Source organism: Xyrauchen texanus, chromosome 12, assembly GCF_025860055.1.
Source record: "Xyrauchen texanus isolate HMW12.3.18 chromosome 12, RBS_HiC_50CHRs, whole genome shotgun sequence".
Lineage (NCBI taxonomy): Eukaryota > Metazoa > Chordata > Actinopteri > Cypriniformes > Catostomidae > Xyrauchen > Xyrauchen texanus.
Genome location: NC_068287.1, coordinates 7,445,771 through 7,467,306, shown reverse-complemented (window position 1 = coordinate 7,467,306; position 21,536 = coordinate 7,445,771). Strand labels below are relative to the sequence as shown.

General features: G+C 38.1%; 1 protein-coding gene across 4 annotated transcripts in view; it reads left to right on the top strand.

The window, feature by feature from the left end:
- The first annotated feature begins 1,063 nt into the window (after positions 1 to 1,063).
- Positions 1,064 to 21,536, top strand: part of LOC127652542 (caskin-2-like) — an 88,204-nt gene continuing 67,731 nt past the window's right edge. For all 4 annotated transcript variants that reach the window (XM_052138721.1, XM_052138720.1, XM_052138719.1 and 1 more), the window contains exons 1-2: positions 1,064 to 1,359; positions 9,288 to 9,855. In XM_052138721.1, coding sequence (XP_051994681.1) covers positions 9,762 to 9,855 — 94 coding nt within the window. In that variant the 5' untranslated portion in view covers positions 1,064 to 1,359; positions 9,288 to 9,761. The remainder of the gene's footprint in view (positions 1,360 to 9,287; positions 9,856 to 21,536) is intronic.

The following is a 21,536-nucleotide window of genomic DNA, read 5'->3' as shown; positions in this document are numbered from 1 at the left end:
TGCCCTGATTTAATGAACATGTAGGATATTGATTTAACTACAACATTTTTATGTTTTCATGACTGTGAAATTCATGACAATTCCTTTTTTCACTTATAAAAAAGTTGACACATTTGATATGCAAATAAAATATATATACATATACAGGCAGATTAGAATTGTAATCAAGTACTGATTACAAATTACATGACAAGAATGCAATCAGTAACGTAATCTCATAGATTACATTTCTAGGGAAATCTAACCTAATTTGAGTTGGATAATCATTTTAACATAAAAGTACAAAGAGGAAGAAAATTATTATAACAAAAAGAGCTTCACAAAAAGAGCTCCTTATGTCATTTTTAAAAAGTGCATTAAATTTGACATGAATTAAATAAACATTAAATCTAACAGCAATGACAGTGCATGGCCAAAGTTTATAATTCAAAACACTGAGATACAAAGTTCATGTTAAGTGCATAAAACAATAGCAGCATTACGAACATTAATGGCCATAAAATCAACATAAAACTATTATATTATGAATGAAAATTAAGGATCATAAAATCAACAGCAACAACGTTACCTGCAAAGATTTCATGTAAAAACACTGAAACATTTTTAACCCTTACTACTAACTGATAGTTCATCACCTATTTCAAAGCAGAGGTGCAATATATTATCTTTTGAACAGCAAGAATATTCTAAAAGAACAGAATATTTTAAAACAGAAGAGTTCCACCGAGTTTTATGTCAAGTTTCGTGAAGTGGACGAGACTGCGACCAGGCTGCGTCTGACAACAACAATTATGCCATGGTCCGAAATCACTGAGATTACATTTTTCCCCATTCTGATGGTTGATGTGAACATTAATAAATAAAATTTGCTTATAAAATATAAATAATGTGCATGTATTATATACAATATGTAATTATTAATATATATATATTTTAAAATTGTGTGTATGCGTATAATTGTGTGTGTATGTTTTAGCAGAGGTGAAAGTGCTCCAGTGAGTGGCAGCGGGATCGGATGGCGCAGCTGCACCCTCCCACTGGGAGGACCGATGCGACCCGCTGCTCTGCCGCCAGACTCTACTGCTGGAGATCTCAACACACACATGCTAATCGCTACCAAAACTCAGTCAGTCTGGAGTTTCTCGACGCGGAATGACGAGACTTTTAAAAACCTGACTGGGGGTAACAGTCAGGTGTTCACATGAACAGTAAAGCGTGTTTATCTGTTAAGAGTTGACTTTGAAGTGGACTTTGAGTGAGTTGTTGTTGATATGTCGGGACTGGAGAGAGACTGATCCCTGACCCGCTGTTATGACAACAAACCTGCAGCGAAAATGAAGTGCTTGAACTATTTTAATGGTGAGTATCTTCATAACTCAAGGAGTAGTACTGTTTGGGTTGATCGATAATGGGTTAAAGTCTAACTATGATGTGAAAACGGGCTGGACTTTAGTTGGTTTGAGTTTTAATAGTGAAGTATCGCTAATATACTGAATTATCCTTTCCATCTTTAGAGTTCTCGTACGATTAATCACCAGGTTAACAATAGTGTCCGCCAAAATATCACAGTAACTACAGCTATTGCTAAGTTACATGTTTTAGTGCAGCATAGTGTGTGTGTGTGTGTGTGTGTGTGTGTGTGTGTGTGTGTGTATATATATATATATATATATATATATATATATATATATATATATATATATATATATATTATCATACATATATAATTATTAGTATTATTATCTAACTATGGTATTCATTGGAAACAATGGTTACCATGGTAACCTTTTTTATGTTTTTTGTTGCAAGGACCTTATCTCTTGAGATTTGATTATATAAGTATACCAAACTCGTATAAAATTATATCAACACCCTCCTGACCTATTTGCAAACTGCTGGTTAAAATGTATCTTAACCCTAACTAGCAGTATTAACTCTCACGGTAAATAAATTCAGACTTTGATTGGCTATAAAGCAGCTCTGCGCAGTCGTAGAAATGTAAATAATGTCGCATGTGATTTTACATGATTTGTGACTTCAGATGACATCATGGTCCGCTCTGCAATCGGTCGTTTACATTTTACGACTCTTCATATTCTAATGCAAATAGCTCCAAAAGTTGAACACCTACAAGACTGAAACCACTCTCATCTTGACCAGTCTGATTTGTGAATGTGTTTTCCTGTCAACCCTTCTTAAGTCATGAGTCGGGATGGTGACAAATAAGCACTCTTCACTTTTCACTCGTCACTTTCACTATTCCACAAAACAGGCAGTCTGTGTTCATGCAAATATACTTGTTTTAAAAAGAACTTGATCAGAAACTTTCACAATCACATTTGGTCATGTTTGATTGCGTCTTACTGCTCTACCCACATTGCCTTGAGTAATCATAGGAAATCAGTTTATAATTCTAAAAACTGTCTCACAGGTCACAGTAGGCTCAAAAATATGTTGATCATTTGTGGGTTTTTTTCACAAATCAGTTTTTGTCTCTTAACCATTTTTTTTTTTATTTCTGGAGTCAACAGTTTACCTGAAAAATCAGTGTTATAGGCTTTAAGAGGTCACATTCTTGAAACACATGATAATTATGATAGAAAAACACTAGTTTCACACAAAACTGGATTTGTGAAAACATTCACAGATTGATTGTAGTCATTTTGCTGGCTTCATGCATATTGTATCGTGAAAAATTAAGGATATACGCCATTAAAAGGCCTAAAACTAAAAACTGACAAACTAGATGGTCACAGTAGGCTCAAATCGACCTTCATGGTTTGTGAATTTTTTTCACAAACCAGTTTTTGTCTCTTAACCTTTTTTTAGTGCTTGAGTCAACAGTTTATCTGAACAATCTGTATTTTAGTCTTTAAGAGGTCACATTCTTGAAACACATGATAATTATTATGGAAAAACATTATTTTCACACACAACTGGATTTGTGAAAACTTTCTCAGATTGAATTTACTCAGTTTGATGTGTTAATACATATTGACATAGTAAAAAAAATGCTATGCCATAAAACCAATACACTTCTTACATTTCTACAAAATGACCAACTAGACGGGTCACACTAGGCTTAAATAGACCATCCTGATTTGTGATTTTTTTTGTAAATTAACCCTTTTTTGATTCCTTGAGTCAACAGTTTACCTGAAAAATCTGTGTTATAGGCTCAATGTTGTAATTGCTCTGTGTTTTAGTCTTTCCCATTCCTTTCTATGGTGGGTCAAAAATGACCTGGAACACTATAATTGTTTTTGTCACGCAGCCTAAACCAATAGCTTTGTGTGTTCTGATGGCAAATGAAAGGAAAGTAACCAAGCCTTGGTCCACTGAGGTGAAGGAAACTAAATCAAAATGGTCAGAAATGACCCGAACACAAGGGTTAAACAAAATGACTAGCTAGTTGATATCCATATCAAAATTTTATGTCAACAACAAACCAAAGCTATCAAACTGAGTAAAATCAATCTGTGAAAGTTTTTAGAATTATAAGCTGATTTCCTATGATTACTCAAGGCAATGTGGGTAGAGCAGTAAGATGCAATCAAACGTGACCAAATGTGATTGTGAAAGTTTCTGATCAAGTTCTTTTTAAAACAAGTATATTTGCATGAACACAGACTGCCTGTTTTGTGGAATAGTGAAAGTGACGAGAGAAAAGTGAAGAGTGCTTATCTGTCACCATCCCGACTCATGGAATTAAGAAGGGTTGACAGGAAAACACATTCACAAATCCGACTGGTCAAGATGAGAGTGGTTTCAGTCTTCCAGGTGTTCAACCTTTGGAGCTATTTGCATTAGAAAATGTCATCAAATTTAAATGACTGATTGCAGAGAGGAGCATGTCGTCATCTGAATTAACAAACCATGAAAAATCACATGCAACATTATTTACGTCTACGATAGCGCATAGCCGGTTTATAGCCAATCAAAGTCTGAATTTCAAACCACAAACTATCTTTACCTTGGTTGATTTGTAGTCTGTTTTATGATGGTACAGAAATGTGTTATCTCACTTGTTTGTTTATTTCTGCTCACATGTGATGCCTACGTGCTCAGCAGTGGTGTTATGTTTAAATATCTAGGCTGGTAACCTTAGGCTGTTGGTTCAAACCTTGCCAAAGTTGATCCATGGACTGTCACCATTGTTTCTCTGCTGCTTTTTTTTTCTATTATTAATGATGCTACATGGCTAAATGTGGTCAATAAAACCATATAGGTTCTGTCAAGTCATTGTGAAATGAGCACTTGACCGTTTTGCTTATGAAAAGATTAATGTTGTTATTCAATTGAGCAATAAAGTACAAAAATACAAATATTAAAGTGATAGTTCTCCCCAAAATTATCTCATCATTTACTCACCCTCATGCCATCCGAGATTTGTTTGACTTACTTTTTTCTGCGGAATACAAATGAAGATTTTTAGAAGAAAATTTCAGCTCTGTAGTTCCATTCAATGCAACTGAATGGGTACAGAAACTGTGAAGCTCCAAAAAGCACATAAAGGCAGTATAAAAGTAATCAACATGACTCCATGTCTTCAGAAGCAATATGATAGGCATGGGTGAGAAACAGATCAATCTTTAAGTACATTTTTACTATATATTCTCCCTGCCCAGTAGGTGGCGAGATGCACAAATAATGTGTTTAGCTAAAACAAAAGAAGAATGTGGAAGTGAAAGTGAAACTGGATAATTATAGTAATCATTTTTGGGAGAACTATCCCTTTAACCTCAGGTTACTCCAGGACAACTGAACTTGTAATAAGTGCACTGTAAGATGCTTTGGATAAAAACAACAAGTAGTTTACTGCAGAGCAGAGTCATTATGTAACAATGATCACATGTCAATGGATGCACATTAGAGTTTTGAATCCTCTAAAACAGTCATTATTAAACATTCTCGGCCCAGGATCTGTAAAAATGATCATACATTTTAATCAAAATGCTATAGCTGTATCGTAACAGCTCTCCACCCTGCCTAAAAAAAAACAAATCACACATTGTCAGAGGTTTAGCAACAAAGCGAAACCGCATGAAAAGCCTGACTATTGGCCCTGAGGGAAACCAAAGGAGGACGTTAACATAGCTATTGGGAATGACAGCTTTGCCTACTCCCTCACTGTCTTTTTTGGGTGTGTAGAGAAGGCAAGACCATGCAGGCTTATATAACGGAGGACTGATTATGCTCATTTAATGCTAACGCTGTGACCGAGCCATTGGGCAGCCTGACCGCTGAATGTGGAGTTGCCATGTGCTACATTGGATATGGTTATTGTTGTTTTCTTTCTCCTAAACGGTCTCCTCCTGAGGAATTTTACAAACCACACATTTTAGGACCAGCGTTTCAGTTGCTGTATGATTTTTGGCATACTGTTAAGCCTGTGATTTTTTTGCTTGGACAGCAAGTACGCTTGAGTTGTCAGCTAAAAATGTCTTGATGGCATGCCGTGTTTCATTTGGCTGCTTTTAGCTGTTTCTTTTCACTTCTACAGTTGAAGTCAGAAGTTTACATACACCTTAGCAAATACATTTAAACTCAGTTTTTCCACAGTTCCTGACATTTAATCATAGAAAACATTCTCTGTCTTAGGTCAGTTAGGATCACGACTTTATTTTAAGAATGTGAAATGTCAGGACAATAGTAGAGAGAATGCTTTATTTCAGCTTTTATTTCTTTCATCACATTCCCAGAGGGTCAGAAGTTTACATACACTTTGTTAGTATTTGGTAGAATTGCCTTTAAATTGTTTAACTAAAATGTTTCGGGAAGCCTTTCACAAGCTTTTCACAATAAGTTTCTGGAATTTTGGCCCATTCCTCCAGACAGAACATAGTCAGGTTTGTGGGCCTCCTTGCTTGCTCACACTTTTTCAGTTTTGCACACATCAGATTGAGGTCAGAGCTTTGTGATGGCCACTCCAATACCTTGACTTTGTTGTCCTTAAGCCATTTTGCCACAACTTTGGAGGTATGCACTGTCCATTTGGAAGACCCATTTGCAACCGAGCTTTAACTTCCTGGTTGATGTCTTGAGATGTTGCTTCAATATATCTGCATAATTTTCCTTCCTCATGATACCATCTATTTTGTGAAGTTCACCAGTCCCTCCTGCTGCATAGCACCCCCACAACATGATGCTGCCACCCACATGCTTCACGGTTGGGATGGTGTTCTTCGGCTTGCAAGCCTGACCCTTTCTCCTCCAAACATAACGAAGGTCATTATGGCCAAAAAGCTTTTAAAAATATTCATCAGACCAGAGGAAATTTCTCCAAAAAGTAAGATCTTTGTTTTGGAGCAGTGGCTTCTTCATTGCTGAGCAGCCTTTCAGGTTATGTCGATATAGAACTCAGTTTTACTGTGGATATAGATACTTGTCTACCTGTTTCCTCCAGCATCTTCACAAGGTCCTTTGCTGTTGTTCTGGGATTGATTTGCACTTTTCGCACCAAACTACATTCATTTCTAGAAGATAGAATGCATCTCCTTCCTGAGCGGTATGATGGCTGCGTTGTCCCATGGTGTTTATACTTACGTACTATTGTTTGTACAGATGAACGTGGTACCTTCAGGCATTTGGAAATTGTTCCCAAGTATGAACTAGACTTGTGGTGGTCCACAATCTTTATTCTGAGGTCCTGGCTGATTTCTTTTGATTTTCCACTGATGTCAAGCAAAGAGGCAATGAGTTTGAAGGCAAGCCTTACAACCACAGGTACACCACCAATTGACTCAAATTAGCCAATTAGCCTATCAGAAGCTAATTCGATAATGATACCGATAATGTCTCTTTTCTAGTTTAAAGCATCACAGAGGATTTCAAGTCAAACCCATCAAACAGGCAGCCCAGACATGCCAAACAGCACTGATGGGGAAAGGAGCAACACTGTGTTATGCTTTAAAAAATCTAATAAAACCATTACACATCACCTTTACAAAGTTTCACAATTTTACATGAGTAAAAGTAACTGTTATATATTGACAAAATGTTATAGTTTCATATGAAATAATCTAAAGGTAGAATCTATTAGACCTAATTTTTATATCAACAGTGGCAGCTGTAGTTGAAGTTTCAAGATGTGTTTCAGCTTGTATTTTTCAATAGGCTACTATAATTTATTATTATTATTACTATTATTTAAGACCAGCTATTTGAACAATGTTTGGAATTAGGAAACAAAAAGGATAATAATGGGCTCATAACCTATATTGGCATCAAGAACAAAAATAATGTCACTTGATGCATGCCCTTATACTTGAAAACCATGAACAAGACTATGCAACATAAAAGGAAATGTGACCCAGGATACATTAATATGTTTTTACTATAGTGGGTCGCTACTTGACTTCCAATGTAAAATCTGGGTCCCGAAGCAAAACCAGTTGAGAATCACTGTCCTAAAATGACTTGCCAAACTTTAGTTTGCTAATATAAAATATTTGGTGTGGTTAAAAAATGAGTTTTAATGACTTCAAACTTAAGTGTATGTATGTAAACTTCTGACTTCAACTGTTCTTTTAATGGTTCACAGCTAAGGAAAGCATCACTATTGCTAGTGCTCATATGTCTGGTGAGGGATTGAAACAAACTCCTAACACTAAGGCCAGAAACATATACACCGATCAGCCACAACATTAAAGCCACCTGCCTAATATTGTGTAGGTCCCCCTCGTGCTGCCAAAACTGCGCCAACCCGCATCTCAGAATGCCATTCTGAGATGCTAATCTTCTCAATACAATTGAAAAGAGTGGTTATCTGAGTTACTGTAGACTTTGTCAGTTCAAACCAGTCTGACCATTCTCTGTTGAACTCTCTCATCAACAAGGCATGTCTGTCCACAGAACTGCCAATCACTGGATGTTTTTTGTTTTTGGCACCATTTGAGTAAATTCTAGAGACTGTTGTGTGTGAAAATCCCAGGAGATCAGCAGTTACAAAAATACTCAAACCATAGCCCATCAGACACCAACAATCATGTCACGGTCCAAATCACTGAGATAACATTTTTCCCCATTCTGATGGTTGATGTGAACATGAATTGATACTCTTGAAATGGCTTGTTGATGAGAGAGTTCAACAGAGAATGGCCAGACTGGTTTGAACTGACAAAGTCTACAGTAACTCAGATAACCGATCTGTACAATTGTGGTGAGAAGAATATAATCTCAGAATGCTACTCTGAGATGCGGGTTGGCGCTGTTTTGGCGGCACGAGGGGGACCTACACAATATTAGGTAGGTGGTTTTAATGTTGTGGCTGGTCGGTGTATGCAAAGTAGACTCGAATGCTTGGCCAGTGCATTGCAAGTGTGTGGTCCCGTTGTACATTCTTAACATGTGTCCTGCTTACTGTGGCTGTAAAAATCCTTCATACGGGTGGCCAACTGTGTGCCGTATTATTTTAGCCGAAATTAAGACTGTATGCCCCATAAAAACTAAAGACCCAACAACTGCCTTTAAATCGGTCTGGGGTTACTGAAATTTTAACCTCTGCCCCAGTGGCCGTAGCTGGAAGTGTTGTTTACCATAGTCTCTGTGTGAAATGTCCACATAGTGGCACCAAAAGTGAATAGTATTTTCCGTTGTAAATGATGCAATACCGTCAACAGGAATGCATATTTTATTAATCCCTATGCCAAAACCCAAAATCTAAACGTCAGTGGAGTAAAATTTTAATTTTAGAGCAAAAATACAACTTCTGGGTTTATTTTAATGTACATAAACATTCGGAAGCCACATGTCGATTTCTCATGTGATCATGTGGTGCTCCACTATGTCAGGAGTCCTGAAAGAGAAAACAGACTGTAGATGTCAGTTTATGCAAATTCCCCCTATAGCACCCCTTATGGCACTGCAGAGAATGCAACATGTACACATAATTTGGTACACAAAGATTTGTAAAATTGAGCTTGCGTAGAGTTTGGATGAACCCAAGCCAAATGTAGGGACCAAAATATAATAGCTCTTTTGTTTTGAGCCAGCACTCAACCACCTAGAACAACCACATAGAAACATGCAGAACACCTTATCAACTGACAAGCAATGCCCTATCAACCATGGTGGCCAGTTTTGCATTCTTCAGCAAATGTAAAAATCTAGTTGAACATTAAAACATCTACTATGTAGTGAAATAAATACAAGACTTTGGCAACAAAATCCACCCGTTTCCTTTCGCTTAGAAGGAATTATTTTGCTCTTTCTGAATGAAAGGATGTATTTATTTGCTCTGTACGTGGCTAATGTGTTAACAGTACTGTTTTTTATTTTTTTTTCAGACTCCTTTTTCAGGTTCTGGTCTGCTGGACCAAGCAGTTCCGCTCCATTCTTCCCAACCTTCTAAACCACAGCATCAACAGAGCCACGATGCTCTGTGTTCCCAGAAACTGAGCTCCACGCGACCCAAACCAACTACCCAGAAAAGGCCCTGGAAACTTGAGAGCCAAAAACCGAAAGGCAATTCTTTGGACAAAATAGATTTTCCATTTCCCTGGCCTTCTACATCCATAACCGGACAGAATACTGAAGTCGATGGTCTGTTATTTTGATGACGATTGTTGGAGAGATACGGATATCTGGTATCTTGTGGTTCCTACAGTCATCTGATTGTCAGTTACACTGACTGAAGTACGTTATACCAGAAGAGAGAATACTGGGATAGGTTCATGTGGCAGTCTCGTCACTGTATGGAGTTGTAAGGGAGGAGTAGGACTCTTGTGGAACACTGGTGGAGTTCTGGCTGGTAGGAGAATATGGGAAAAGAGCAGGATCTTCTGCAAGCGGTCAAGAATGGAGATCTAGCCACGACACAGAAACTGTTGACCAAGGTCAAAGCCAGCAGAAGCAGTGAGTAAAGTCTATACTTATTGGGTTAACAGGCTTCGTTTAGTTCACCTAAAAATTATTACAAAATGCATAATTCACCTCAGAAAGATTCACTTCAGACTGTTGCTTCACACACTGGGAATTCTGCAACTGGAGGTTGAAAATCCAGCTGCTGAAATCATTCTGTGCTCGCCAAAATTCAAACCACTGCCCCAGTGGCCAAAGCTGGAAGTGTTGTTGACCAATTTCCAAATTAAATGTCTACTAAAGCTTTTTAGTTGCTAAAAATTCAAAGGAAAGTGAAGGCATTTTCACATTTCAGAGAATGGAATTTTATTAAGAGGCCATAATGGCATAAATTTGGCCTCTTAATAAAAAAATGTTTAAGGACATTTGTGTGCGAGCATTCTCTTTCCTTGGATTGAAGTTTTTGAGCCTATGCAGCAAAGTAACATGAATATAAGCTTTTTCAGTATTTGGCAAGGGTGTTTTTTCTGCTTTTTGTCTACTATTAATTGTTAATAAGGTAATACAGCCAACAGGATGTAGCAGTGCACCGATCAGGAAATTTGAGTGCGATACGATTACCATTATTTTAACACTGAAATCAGCCAATACGATACGATCACCGATATTTATTTTTAAAGTGCGCCCTGCCACAGTTTTACAGTTACTGTCAAATTTGCATTTCAGTGGGACAAAATCAGTTTGTATCGTCCGAGAGTTCAGGTATTGGAACTTGATCGGGAGAGAAAAATTTGACCACAGCTGTAAATCTCCTAAAAAAGTACTGTAAAAGTAGTATAAAAGAAGTCTTTTTAGTTGAAAGCGCAATTAAAATAAGCATAATATTTAATAAACACACAATTTTGTAAATGACGCCTTTTGAATTCTGTGGAAATCTGCTGTGCTTTCTATGGAATTGTGTGGGTGTAGATTCTGGGCAGATATGTGGTGATCATAGACCTTATCACATAAAGCCCATTTATTTACTTTAAATTTTTTAGGTTTTACCCAAGGATAAGAGCTAGTTTTAGGGTCAAAGTTTGGGACCCACTTGTCAGGTCAACATTGATAAATTGCAACTATTGTTATGCTACGGTACCTTTTTAATGATCCAACGTGAATGAACTCTGTGAAAGGTGAGCTCCATTCATTCCTATTTTCCCATTGTCACCAATTAGTCCTTTCTGGAAGTTTATCTGTTGTCCCGGTTCATGTTCGACAAGAGGTACATGATTGGTCTTTGAAACACCTTGCCAACCTGATAGACTCTGTCTTTGCCTTTTACTCTACTTTTATCTCTTAATGGTGGGTACAGGCTGTACTGCATTATCCACTCACTCCACTCCAGTATGAAGAGTTTGTGTTATCTGTGATGTGGTCCAGTGGGAGTATGTAAAGGGGAAGAGAGGCCCCACTCCATAAGACCTCCCAAACTGACAGACTTTTGGAGAGGGATGGGGTCTTTTCTAATTTATAAAGACGGTTTTTAAAGCAGTAAGACTGTATTTCACCATGATTTTTCTATTTTAAAATGTCGATACGGATAACTTGACTTCGATACCGGTTCCTAAACGATACTTGTTTCGATACACATTACCTCAAAAAACTTTTTTTTTTTTTTTTCAGTTTGTTGACATTTTTTACAGACTCAAAGACTCATCTTCTGAGCCTTCTGGTCTCCTCATTCCAGGGTCGGCAGGGGCAGAGGCTATAACATTAATGTGAAGAGAAAAAAAACAAAAAACAAGAAAGCTAAACTGTTAATTCAGCCAAGGATAAGTACGGTTTAACAAGATAACTAGTTTAATGTGAGGTGAAAGTTAAAGTGGAGAGTGACTGATTAAGGAGGAGAATTTATTGTAAAAATGGACTAAAATATTGATCTGTTTCTCACTCACACATATCAAATAGCTTCTGAAGGCATGGATTTAACCACTAAAGTCTTATTATGTGATTTTTGGAGCTTCAAAATGTTGGCACCCATTCACTTGCATTGTATTGCCAAAAATTCTTCTAAAAATCTTTATTTGTGTTCTGCTGAAGAAAGAAAGTCATACACATCTGGGATGACATAAGGTGAGTAAATCATGAGAGAATTTTCAATTTTGGTTGAAATAGCCCTTTAATGTGCAGTCACAAGTGTGTATATCTGCTATTTTACAAGAACTTCAAAAGCTCCTCATCCTGTCAGATTCTAGAGCCAGAACTAATTTTTATCAATGTCATTTTTGGTCTTTTTTTCTTTATTTACTGCACTTCCATTTTTATCTGCACATCATGAAAAGATAGCTGCACTGGATGGATAATACTCCCATGCATTCACACCTGGAATTAACATAACCATATATATATACCTTTTACCTTTCAGGTGACCTTTTAACATGTAGGTGGAGGTGCTAGTAGTAGTTATCCATTAGAACACAGGAGAGTTTGTCTTTTGAAGTTTGTACTCTCTTATTGGAACGGTGTTTGTAGTTTTAGTGTGTTGGCTGTATTTTTGACTGTGCTGGCTGAGAAAGAGTCAATGAAATCAAGCCGGCTTCTCAAAAAGCTTCCATGACAGCACTGTATTAATATTCTTCAAAACTTTTAGTTTTTCATAAATTTAAGATTCAAATGTATCCAACTTTGTCCTATGTCCCGTGATGCTTAGCGTGAAATATTGGTGTTACATCCATTGTCAAGTAAACAGCTTTTATTGTGGTGTATGTCCATTCATGCTCTCGTTGTGTTGCTGGGATTTTGAGGATAGTGTGTATGATTTCATGAGGACATACATCAATAACTATGTCAGTTTGTTACTGAACGCTAATAAAATGCAAAAAAGTCATAAAGACAAAGAAAGTGAGAACAAAACCGGCACACTGTTTCTCAGTTGAGATTTCATCGAAGCACAAACACAACATTTTGAGCAAAATTATTGTTTGTTTCAGCGGAGTACCTGTGTTAGTTCAGCTTCAGATGTGTGTGCTTGTACTTATCACCCTGCATGTTCAAATCAGACAGATACACTGAGGAAGAGCCATGAAGTTCTCGTCCTTGTATGTAATCGCTTTTTCAAGCTTTTTCCTTTTAAATCCACAAGTTTAAACTTTTGTTCAGCAGGTGATTGACTGACGAGAGGTGGTGCTTCGCTGCCATTCTGGATGCATCAGGACAGCATTTTAAACCTCAAATGCAATGTGATTTTTGACCATCACTGTGTGTGTTTTTTGTGATCCAATCACTAAACCATTTGCTCCCCATTTACAACTATATTTAGCACTGACCGTTTGCGATCGGATCATCCGAAATTACCAGCATCTTATTACCAGCTGTAAACAATGTCTAAAATGACTGCAGCCAGAGCTAGGGAATGCTGTAGAAAGGCTTCCGGCGGAAGTCCCACCCACATTTGTTTCCCCAGTAAGACACCCAGGAAAAAGGTGAATAAATCTCCCATTGACTTACATTGATAGAATGTTCAGCATTCAAAATGTATCCGAAAACTTTGACATCATTCCAATTAATTATTTGCATACAAATTCCAACTGGACTGCTTTTTTACATATATGTGCATACTGAATTGTGATAAGTTACCCTAGGTACCCTAGGCGCAACAGTGCCCACCTACTTTTTCAGATGTGTTGGTTCCAAAAGTATTTTTACCATAAATGTTTTCCAGAGGGATTTCATAAAGTACTTAATAAAAGACTTTTAAGCCATGAATCAAACCAACCAGGTCCGATATGCATAGGAAAAATGATTCGAAAATCAGACAAAAAGACCGTGGGCTAGATGCCTTTAATGAAGGAATTAACTACAATCCCATGAATCATTGCGAATGACCTAATCAAATTAAAAACGATGTAAAAATTAAAACATTTGATTTAAATTTGTTGGTTATAAGTATAGAAACAATATATTTTAATTTTATTGCAAAACAATTAGATATGTACAAATATATAAGAAATTTGAGAGTGTGTGAAGACTGACTCAATAGCGTAAGGGGATTGGGAAGATGTTGCAGAGCTCTTTTGAAGCGGTTTGTTCTCTTTGCCACTATTCTCTGATTGGTGGATTTTTCTTTGGTGGTTCTGATTGGTGGTAGTTCTTCACCAGCAACTCCGCAACTAAACACAATTTCTAAGAAATTACATTGAAATCATTGAGACTGATTGCTTCAGTAGAAGCATATACCATTGATTAACAACCTTGGAGCTAACAGTAGGTTTGTATTTAAAGGTTTAGAAGTTATTGTTAATAAACAAATCCACTGTGGAAAAATTAATAGGATTTTATTCCGTATCCAAACTATTGTACTCAGTAACTGCATAGTGATAACAGCCATCGGAAAACAAGATGCTTGATGAGAGTCATGACAGAGGCAAAGCAGCTGTGAATCAACTTTTAAGTTACTCAGAACCAAATCTTAAAACCTAACGTATTTAAAACTTGAACACGATTCTTTTACTGCCCTTCAAGCACTGTTGTTTCTTTAAGGAAATACAAACGTAATTGTTTGAACACCTGGTCACCAAGATATCTCATTTAACAATTGACCAGTGTTTTTTTTTTAGGGAAAACAGGTTCGAGCTTGGACTCAAGCTTTAGGGTTTGATTTCCAAGGCCAGCAAGAGTTCAAATATGATAACCTAGCACCACCATTTTCTTTCCCAAGTGTGTGTAAATACACACAGATAATGCACCCACTTCAAGGCAGGACAGGGTCACATGGCGATCTCGGGTATAACCTCCTCTTTTGTCTTTTCAACCCAGAATCAACACCTGAGCCATTGTGCGAGCGACAAGCTGGCTGAGTAATTGCTCCATAATGGCATCTTTATTGTGCTTAGGGTCATAAACACTTTCATACAGTCATTAGCACACGGCAGGCTTTTGTGGCCCTCATCCTTCAGGCTGGAGAAGGCCTGGCCAGCTGACTAGCCTACTCTGCATGCCTCCACACCTCCGTCCCAGCCCCTTTGTCTGAGTCCCTGAGAGGCTGCACCAGAGCCTGTCCGATTACCCACTATCTTTTGTTCAAACTCGCAGCTTCACTAATTCATCAACTTGTGTGTCATACACTTGCTGAAGGCTGTGAATTGCCATGACGCGCAATGCAACAAACAACACCCTCTATTGCATCCAGTGATAATGAATGCATTAATTGCACCCATTACTCTTTGACATCTGCCATCGCAGGTTTGCTTTCACCCCAATTCAGACGCTTGTAAATCATGACCCAGATGGTGCCCAGACAGATTAAAAGGTATTAAAGGAGAGACCCCCAAAGCTCACTTCTTATTCATGTCCTGTTCTCATTACCTATTTTTGATCTCCATGTTCATGTCTAGATGAAGGCTCTGGAAAGTTCTTTGAGTCAGGAGAACATCGGGTGTAGGCCTGCTGCTGACTCTGGAATTTTGCTGGGCAGATTTTTGCTCCCTGACCTCTTTTTATTTCCACCCTCACAACAGCTGGATGTCAGAGGATGGGTTAGAACTATTCAATAATTTTTTGTGTGTATGATAATGTTGCTAAATCCATGGTGTAATCCTCTATGATATCCATTTCCCTAAATGCTGCGTCCTTAAAATTACAAGCGCAATACATGTTATTCAAGCCAAGGTTAAAGCTGAAGTGTGTCATTTCTGCACCATTAGGGGCTTCCATCTGACTCACGTTTGGTTTGAATGCACCGTTCTAGGCTAGCGCCAAGTGCCGGTGACGCTACACTCCATGGAGCTCAACTTATTCGCTATGCTGGCGCAAGTTATTTGGAAGCCCCTTTAGTGTCACTTAATGGAATTGCAAAATAAATTATTGTTTTCAAACAGATTTATGGAATACTCCCCACAATTTCCACTGGTTGAATAAACAGGAAGTTCTGCCCTAAACTTACAACATTGGTTGAGTCAATGTTGCAATAGCGTCACTGAGCCACAACGGTTACACCTTTTGATGAAATCAACTTACGAATAGCTTATATTTGTCTCTGCATTTTTAGTTGGGGATATCTTAACATCAAAAAAATAAGAAGTTCTACACCTTAAGAAAAACCATGAAAAAAAGACACCAAGCAACAACTTGGATTTGAGAGTGACCCCAGCATGGACATCTGTCTTGATTCATTTGAACTTTGTGAGATTAACTCAACCAGTCTGGCTTCTCTTCATATTGGCTCTGTTTCCTCCTCTCTTCCTGATGCCCATTACTTTTCCATAGTAAAACTGTCTGCTTTGACAAATTAATTTACCATTCTTGGAAAATAGAGATTTAATACTTAGTCCAACTTTTTAGAGTGATGTCTAGACAAGAATACCAGTCCTTATCAGACACATGATCCCAGTGAATAAGTCATGACAGCTCTGTTCAAACTGATCTTAGCCCACCTCAGCTCTCTTTCAGGGTTTCTTGTGTTGTAATAAAGTTATTTACAGACCTCCAGCACCTTGGATCATGCAGCAGATGCTCATCAAGTTCCCCATCGGCACTTACTCTCATTTACTAATTTTTTACTGTCTACAGTACTTTCATTTCAATTACTGTGCAGTACCAATGTGGTTGTGATCATTTACAACAGATGACACACATTTGGATGGATCTCAATGAAGAGGTGGTGGTTTTTCAGTTTGTAATGACGGCACTCTACATCAGAGTCACAGTGAACGTGTTGAAGTGAACGTGCTAAAACTCTTTTAGACAGACTGTGAAATTCTGTCTCTGTATGGCAGTTGCCTGTCGAGTCTGCCGCTTGTTTGCTAAATGTTTAATTGCCTCGCTAAAGAAAAATGTGAAAGGCAGACAGGCTCACAGTGAATTTGGCAAAAGTAGGTTGACAGTTCTTGAACTAAACTCAGCCTGTGCTTACCGAAATTCGAAGCACTGCCTCAGTGGCCAAAGCGGGAAGTGTTTTTGGACATGTGGACACATATGAGCTCCCTTTTCTGGGTGAAATGCCCACAGAGGGGTGTCAAAAGTGAGTTGTTTTTTAATTATGTACAGTGAGGAGGAATGCATATTTTATTAACTTCCATCAACCCTAAATCTAACCATCAGTAGAGTAAAAATCTAATCTTAGATGGAGAATGAAAGCTCCGAATCGTGGTTTAATCATAATCACTGATTATGCGAATGTGATTAATTCCTGGTTTCAACGTGGGATGAGAAGCCAGGTCTTTGACTCTGCAGACACAACGCGCTATTGGTTGCGTCACAGGAGAAGTTAAACATGCTTGAACCGATGCAAAAATGTCTGATGCCACTTGTCCGAAACTCGACAGAAGGGGACTGATGACATGGCTAGTTCATTCAATCATTGTGATATTTGCAATGTTGCTTAATTATATATTCAAAAATATCTTAAAAATGTTATATGTTGTCCAGGATCACTCTACATCGATCATAGATTTATTGACAAAACCACTCTCAAAAATGGAATGATTTTGAGGTTTTCTTAGAAATTTAGAAAAATGGACGAACCTTTAATCACTGACCTCCACATCTATTCTGTCTAGTAATTCAGCATTCAAGCATAAAATTGGTTGAAAATGTCCTATTTATGTTGTGTATTTGCCCTCACCCTGTTTATTTTTTTTCTGGATGGCTAATCTCATCATTGTTGTGTCCATCAGACACACAGACGCAATATTTAGTGTGTGACAGATAAGCTTTGAGATTACTGCATTTATTTTCTCCCTCTGAATGAGTATTCAGACTTTATCTTCCGGACACAGATGATATGCGCTAAGAGGAAAGCTACAGTCATGCCTGAGGCCAGAATATAGCTTACACTACCAGTCAACAGTAGTGTGAGGGCAATTCACACTTGACTGAATTTATGTTTGTGTTATTTTATAGTATTGATGACTAAAATGTGGAAAATTATAATAATAAAGAATGAGTATGCTTTTAACTGATAGTGTACATACAAAAACAGCCTTTATTGTGTATTCAGATTTATTTTTGGCTGTGTTCAGGAATGGAAAGTTACTACACAGCTCTTAATACGACCCCAGAGTGGAGCTCCATAATACTGCCGATTAATGCCTAAGCCCCACCGTATGCGCCCCGCGCTGTGTGTGACTACAGCAGGGGTTTCTGGTACGTTTTTTCTTTTCCACTCAGGAATGCAGGAGCAGAACCTGGTAGTACATGGGGAAAATTGGTCTATATTGCTTCAGGACACTGTACGGTGTGACATTTTGCGTCACAGTTGCCTTGAACTGGAGCTTAATAGTGTTACACATATATAATTTTGGAATTCATCCTGCTCTGAGTGTGCCAGCTATTGTCCAGGCTGCGACATAACACTCTGAACTTGAATGTGGGGGAAAATAAGCATACAAGAATAGTATAGATGATGTCAGCTTGAGGGAATGTACACCCTGGAGCGCTGCCTCTCTCGTCTAATGAGGAATGAATGTGTTCAGCAGGTATTGCAAAAAACGACCACACAGGAAGTCAGAATGTTGCTTCCGAATGTACCAGTATCCTAAATCCGACCCATTATGGCACTTGTCACTTGTCAGTTACTGTCAAGCACTATCTCCCATCAGGCATTTCTGAATCAGTTCAAGCATGTTTACCTTCTCCTGTGGCGCAATCGAAAGCATGTTGCATCAATCGTGTGGGAGACCCTGGTTCTTGTCTCACGTTGAAACCAGAAAATATTCATGTTCACAAAGTCAGTGACGAGCGATCAAAATGGAGGTTCCATTTTTCCCTCTAAGACCCTGTTTCCATCTGGCATAACGATGTGTCTCAGGTGATTGAATCTCATGTGATCAGGTGAGACACATCGCTGTTTACATCTGGTCACTGAAATGCATCTCCTTTGACCAATTGGATTTGGAGGGGAGAGTCTCTGTTTCATGATGACATACATCAATCACTATGTCAGTGTGGTATTAGGGCTGGGCGATAAAACAATATCGATATATATCACGATAAAGAAAATCCACAATAAGCTTTTGAGGATATTTACTGCGCTAAAACACAAGCAGTTTGGCTTGTCCGAAATCCGCTCAAAGGCGCTCAAAGCGCTAGGAGAGAGCTTGCTCCCCACCGCTGCCAATCCACCTTGCGAGCATGATGCTCAGCTTTCATAGGAATTAATTGAAAACGCTCTCAGCTACACTCACAACGCGCCAGTGGTAACGTAGGGTCAGACTGGATGAACTTGCTAATGCTAGCTTCCTTGCTAACAATTAGGTTATGTCGATTGATTCCATCCGCACCGCAAGACTTCATGACAACGGTTGCGCCCTGTCATCATCTCTAGTGAAGAGCGTGACAGAACAACAGTGATGTGGACAACAGCTCTAATCTTTCTGCACTGTAATCTTGAATATTGTTCTCTAGCAACAAACATGCATCATATCTGCCCTGTCCCGCTCTGCACACTTTGCCTCTTTTCCAACGTGAGTTAATGTGGTTTCAAAGCACCTTTTAGACCATAACGTTTTTCCCTTCTAAATGCATCTTTATTCATCAGCATGTTACGAGCCTTTAATAATAAACAAATTGATTTCTGTTCTAATTTTGTGAAAATTAATTAGATGTCTGGAATGGATAAGGAAAGACTCAAATGACTAGTTGGTAGACTAGTCTCTCACTTTAATGAAAATATGCAAATGTCTTTTAAAAATCATTTTCTAAATTTTCTCTCGGGACAACCTTGAACCCACATTCAGCAGCACTCAGCATCACTCCCAAGTATGGGGCTTCTATCTGAATCTAAAGAAATATAAAAAATAATTCATTTTAAAAATATTCCAACAAATACTGGACTGCTGTCACTATGTTTCAGAACAAACAGATGATCTTTTAACATTCATTTTCAAATTAAAATAAAATGTTAAATTGGTAAAAGATCCCACAGACTCAACTGCTTTGGCTGTCTCTGGACCCCCTGTGCAGTTTTGTAGAGACTATTTTGACTGTCAACTTTGAAATTAAAAAAAGAAAGTGCAATGTGTAAATGTATAACGTGATAAATATCGATATTGAACAATATGAAAAGATTATCGTGATAACAATTTTGGCCATATCGCCCAGCCCTAACTGTTACTGACAGTTACTGAGCAGGAAGAAAACGGCATGCTGATTCACCCAGATGTGGTTGACATTTAATCTAAGCACAAACTCAACATGTCAAGCAGAATTATCTGTTATTTTAGTTGATTACTTGTATTAAATGAGCTTCAGGTGTTCTTGTAACTGTGTATGTATCTGCTTTTGGGTGGCACTCCTCTGCTGCCAGGACGCACACATTAGCGATGGATTTACACCTCAAATGCGATGCAGTCACATGCATTTTTGACCACATATGTGCTTTTTGTGATCCGATCACCCGAAACTCATCTTAATACCAGGTGGAAATGGGGTCTAAGATTAGAGTTTTGCTCCACTGACGGTTAAGTTTAAGGTTGGGGTTTGGGATTTTTTTCAGTGTTTTTTTTTTTTTAAAGAAATTTTAAGAAAACTTCTAACCGGCTGCTAAACCCCTTCTTACTGCCATTGGTCCATGTCATTGTTAGATGTGACCTGAAGCTCCACCTACTATTTTGTTTACATTTTGTAGTCAGTATTCAGCATGAGCATCAGTTCGATCGTTCACGTAGAGACATTTTCCAAGAAAATTCATGTGATTTCCTTTGTTTAATTAGTCTACAAAAGGAATCAAATCTACCCAAATATTCTCAAGTGCCCATTCACTCATGTGCCATCTGCAGCGAAAGCCAATCTCACATCTGCCCAAAGTAAGATATGCCTCATAACCATTTTTTGGTCTGTATTCTCTTATACCTATCTTTGCAGTAGTAACAGTATCATCATAAATAACAATAACAGTGTAAGTGGTGCAAATTGTGGCCACATGTAGCATGTTAGTGCATTAGCATCATAAATTCAAAATGTAAACAAGAAAGATTCTACAAAATATATATATCTTAAAATCATCATCGATTGGTTAAAACAGCTTCTTTTACTGACCTCATGTAAATTGTGCTCATAGAATGAGTTGGTTAAGGTTTTACTGAGCATCCTCGTATTTAAATGTACTTCTAAACGACTCCCAAAGCAGTCTGGTGGGTGTATGAATGTCCAGGAAAAGTATACGTCGCTTGGCTGTTTAGAACATCTTTTTACCCCTGAATGGGTCTATTTTTTTCTAAGAGAAAGACTGTACATTTTAAATATGTATAAGTGTTTATTTTATAGATAATTTTTCCAGGCATAGCATAAAGATGGCCTCAAAGCAAACATACATGGACTTAAAGCCAGCAACCTATGATTTTACAGGGAGTCTGTAATACAGTATGTCTCAACAGCAGAGATGCTGTTACAACAGTCCTGCTCTTTTCATATGGAGATGAATGGACATTATCCAAAGCACAGATATGAGAGAACAGAATAAAGGGCAAGAGAACAGCTTTAGGCAGCTCTAATACTGCCCGCTGTTAATCTGTCACCTTATCTCCTGTACCACCAGCATATCTCTGACGGATACGGCCAATCACATGCCAACAGCACATCATAACTGCGGAATAGTGTGGGAGGGAATTCTGGGTAAACTCATGAAAGTTTGGGATCAGAGGGGGAAAAAATATGAACAAAGCATGGGGTGTCAATTTCCTTTTCATCCTGAGAACAAAATATGTAGGTTGTTCCTGTGTATGGGTGTGTGTGCAGTGTTGAATAACAGTTTAAGC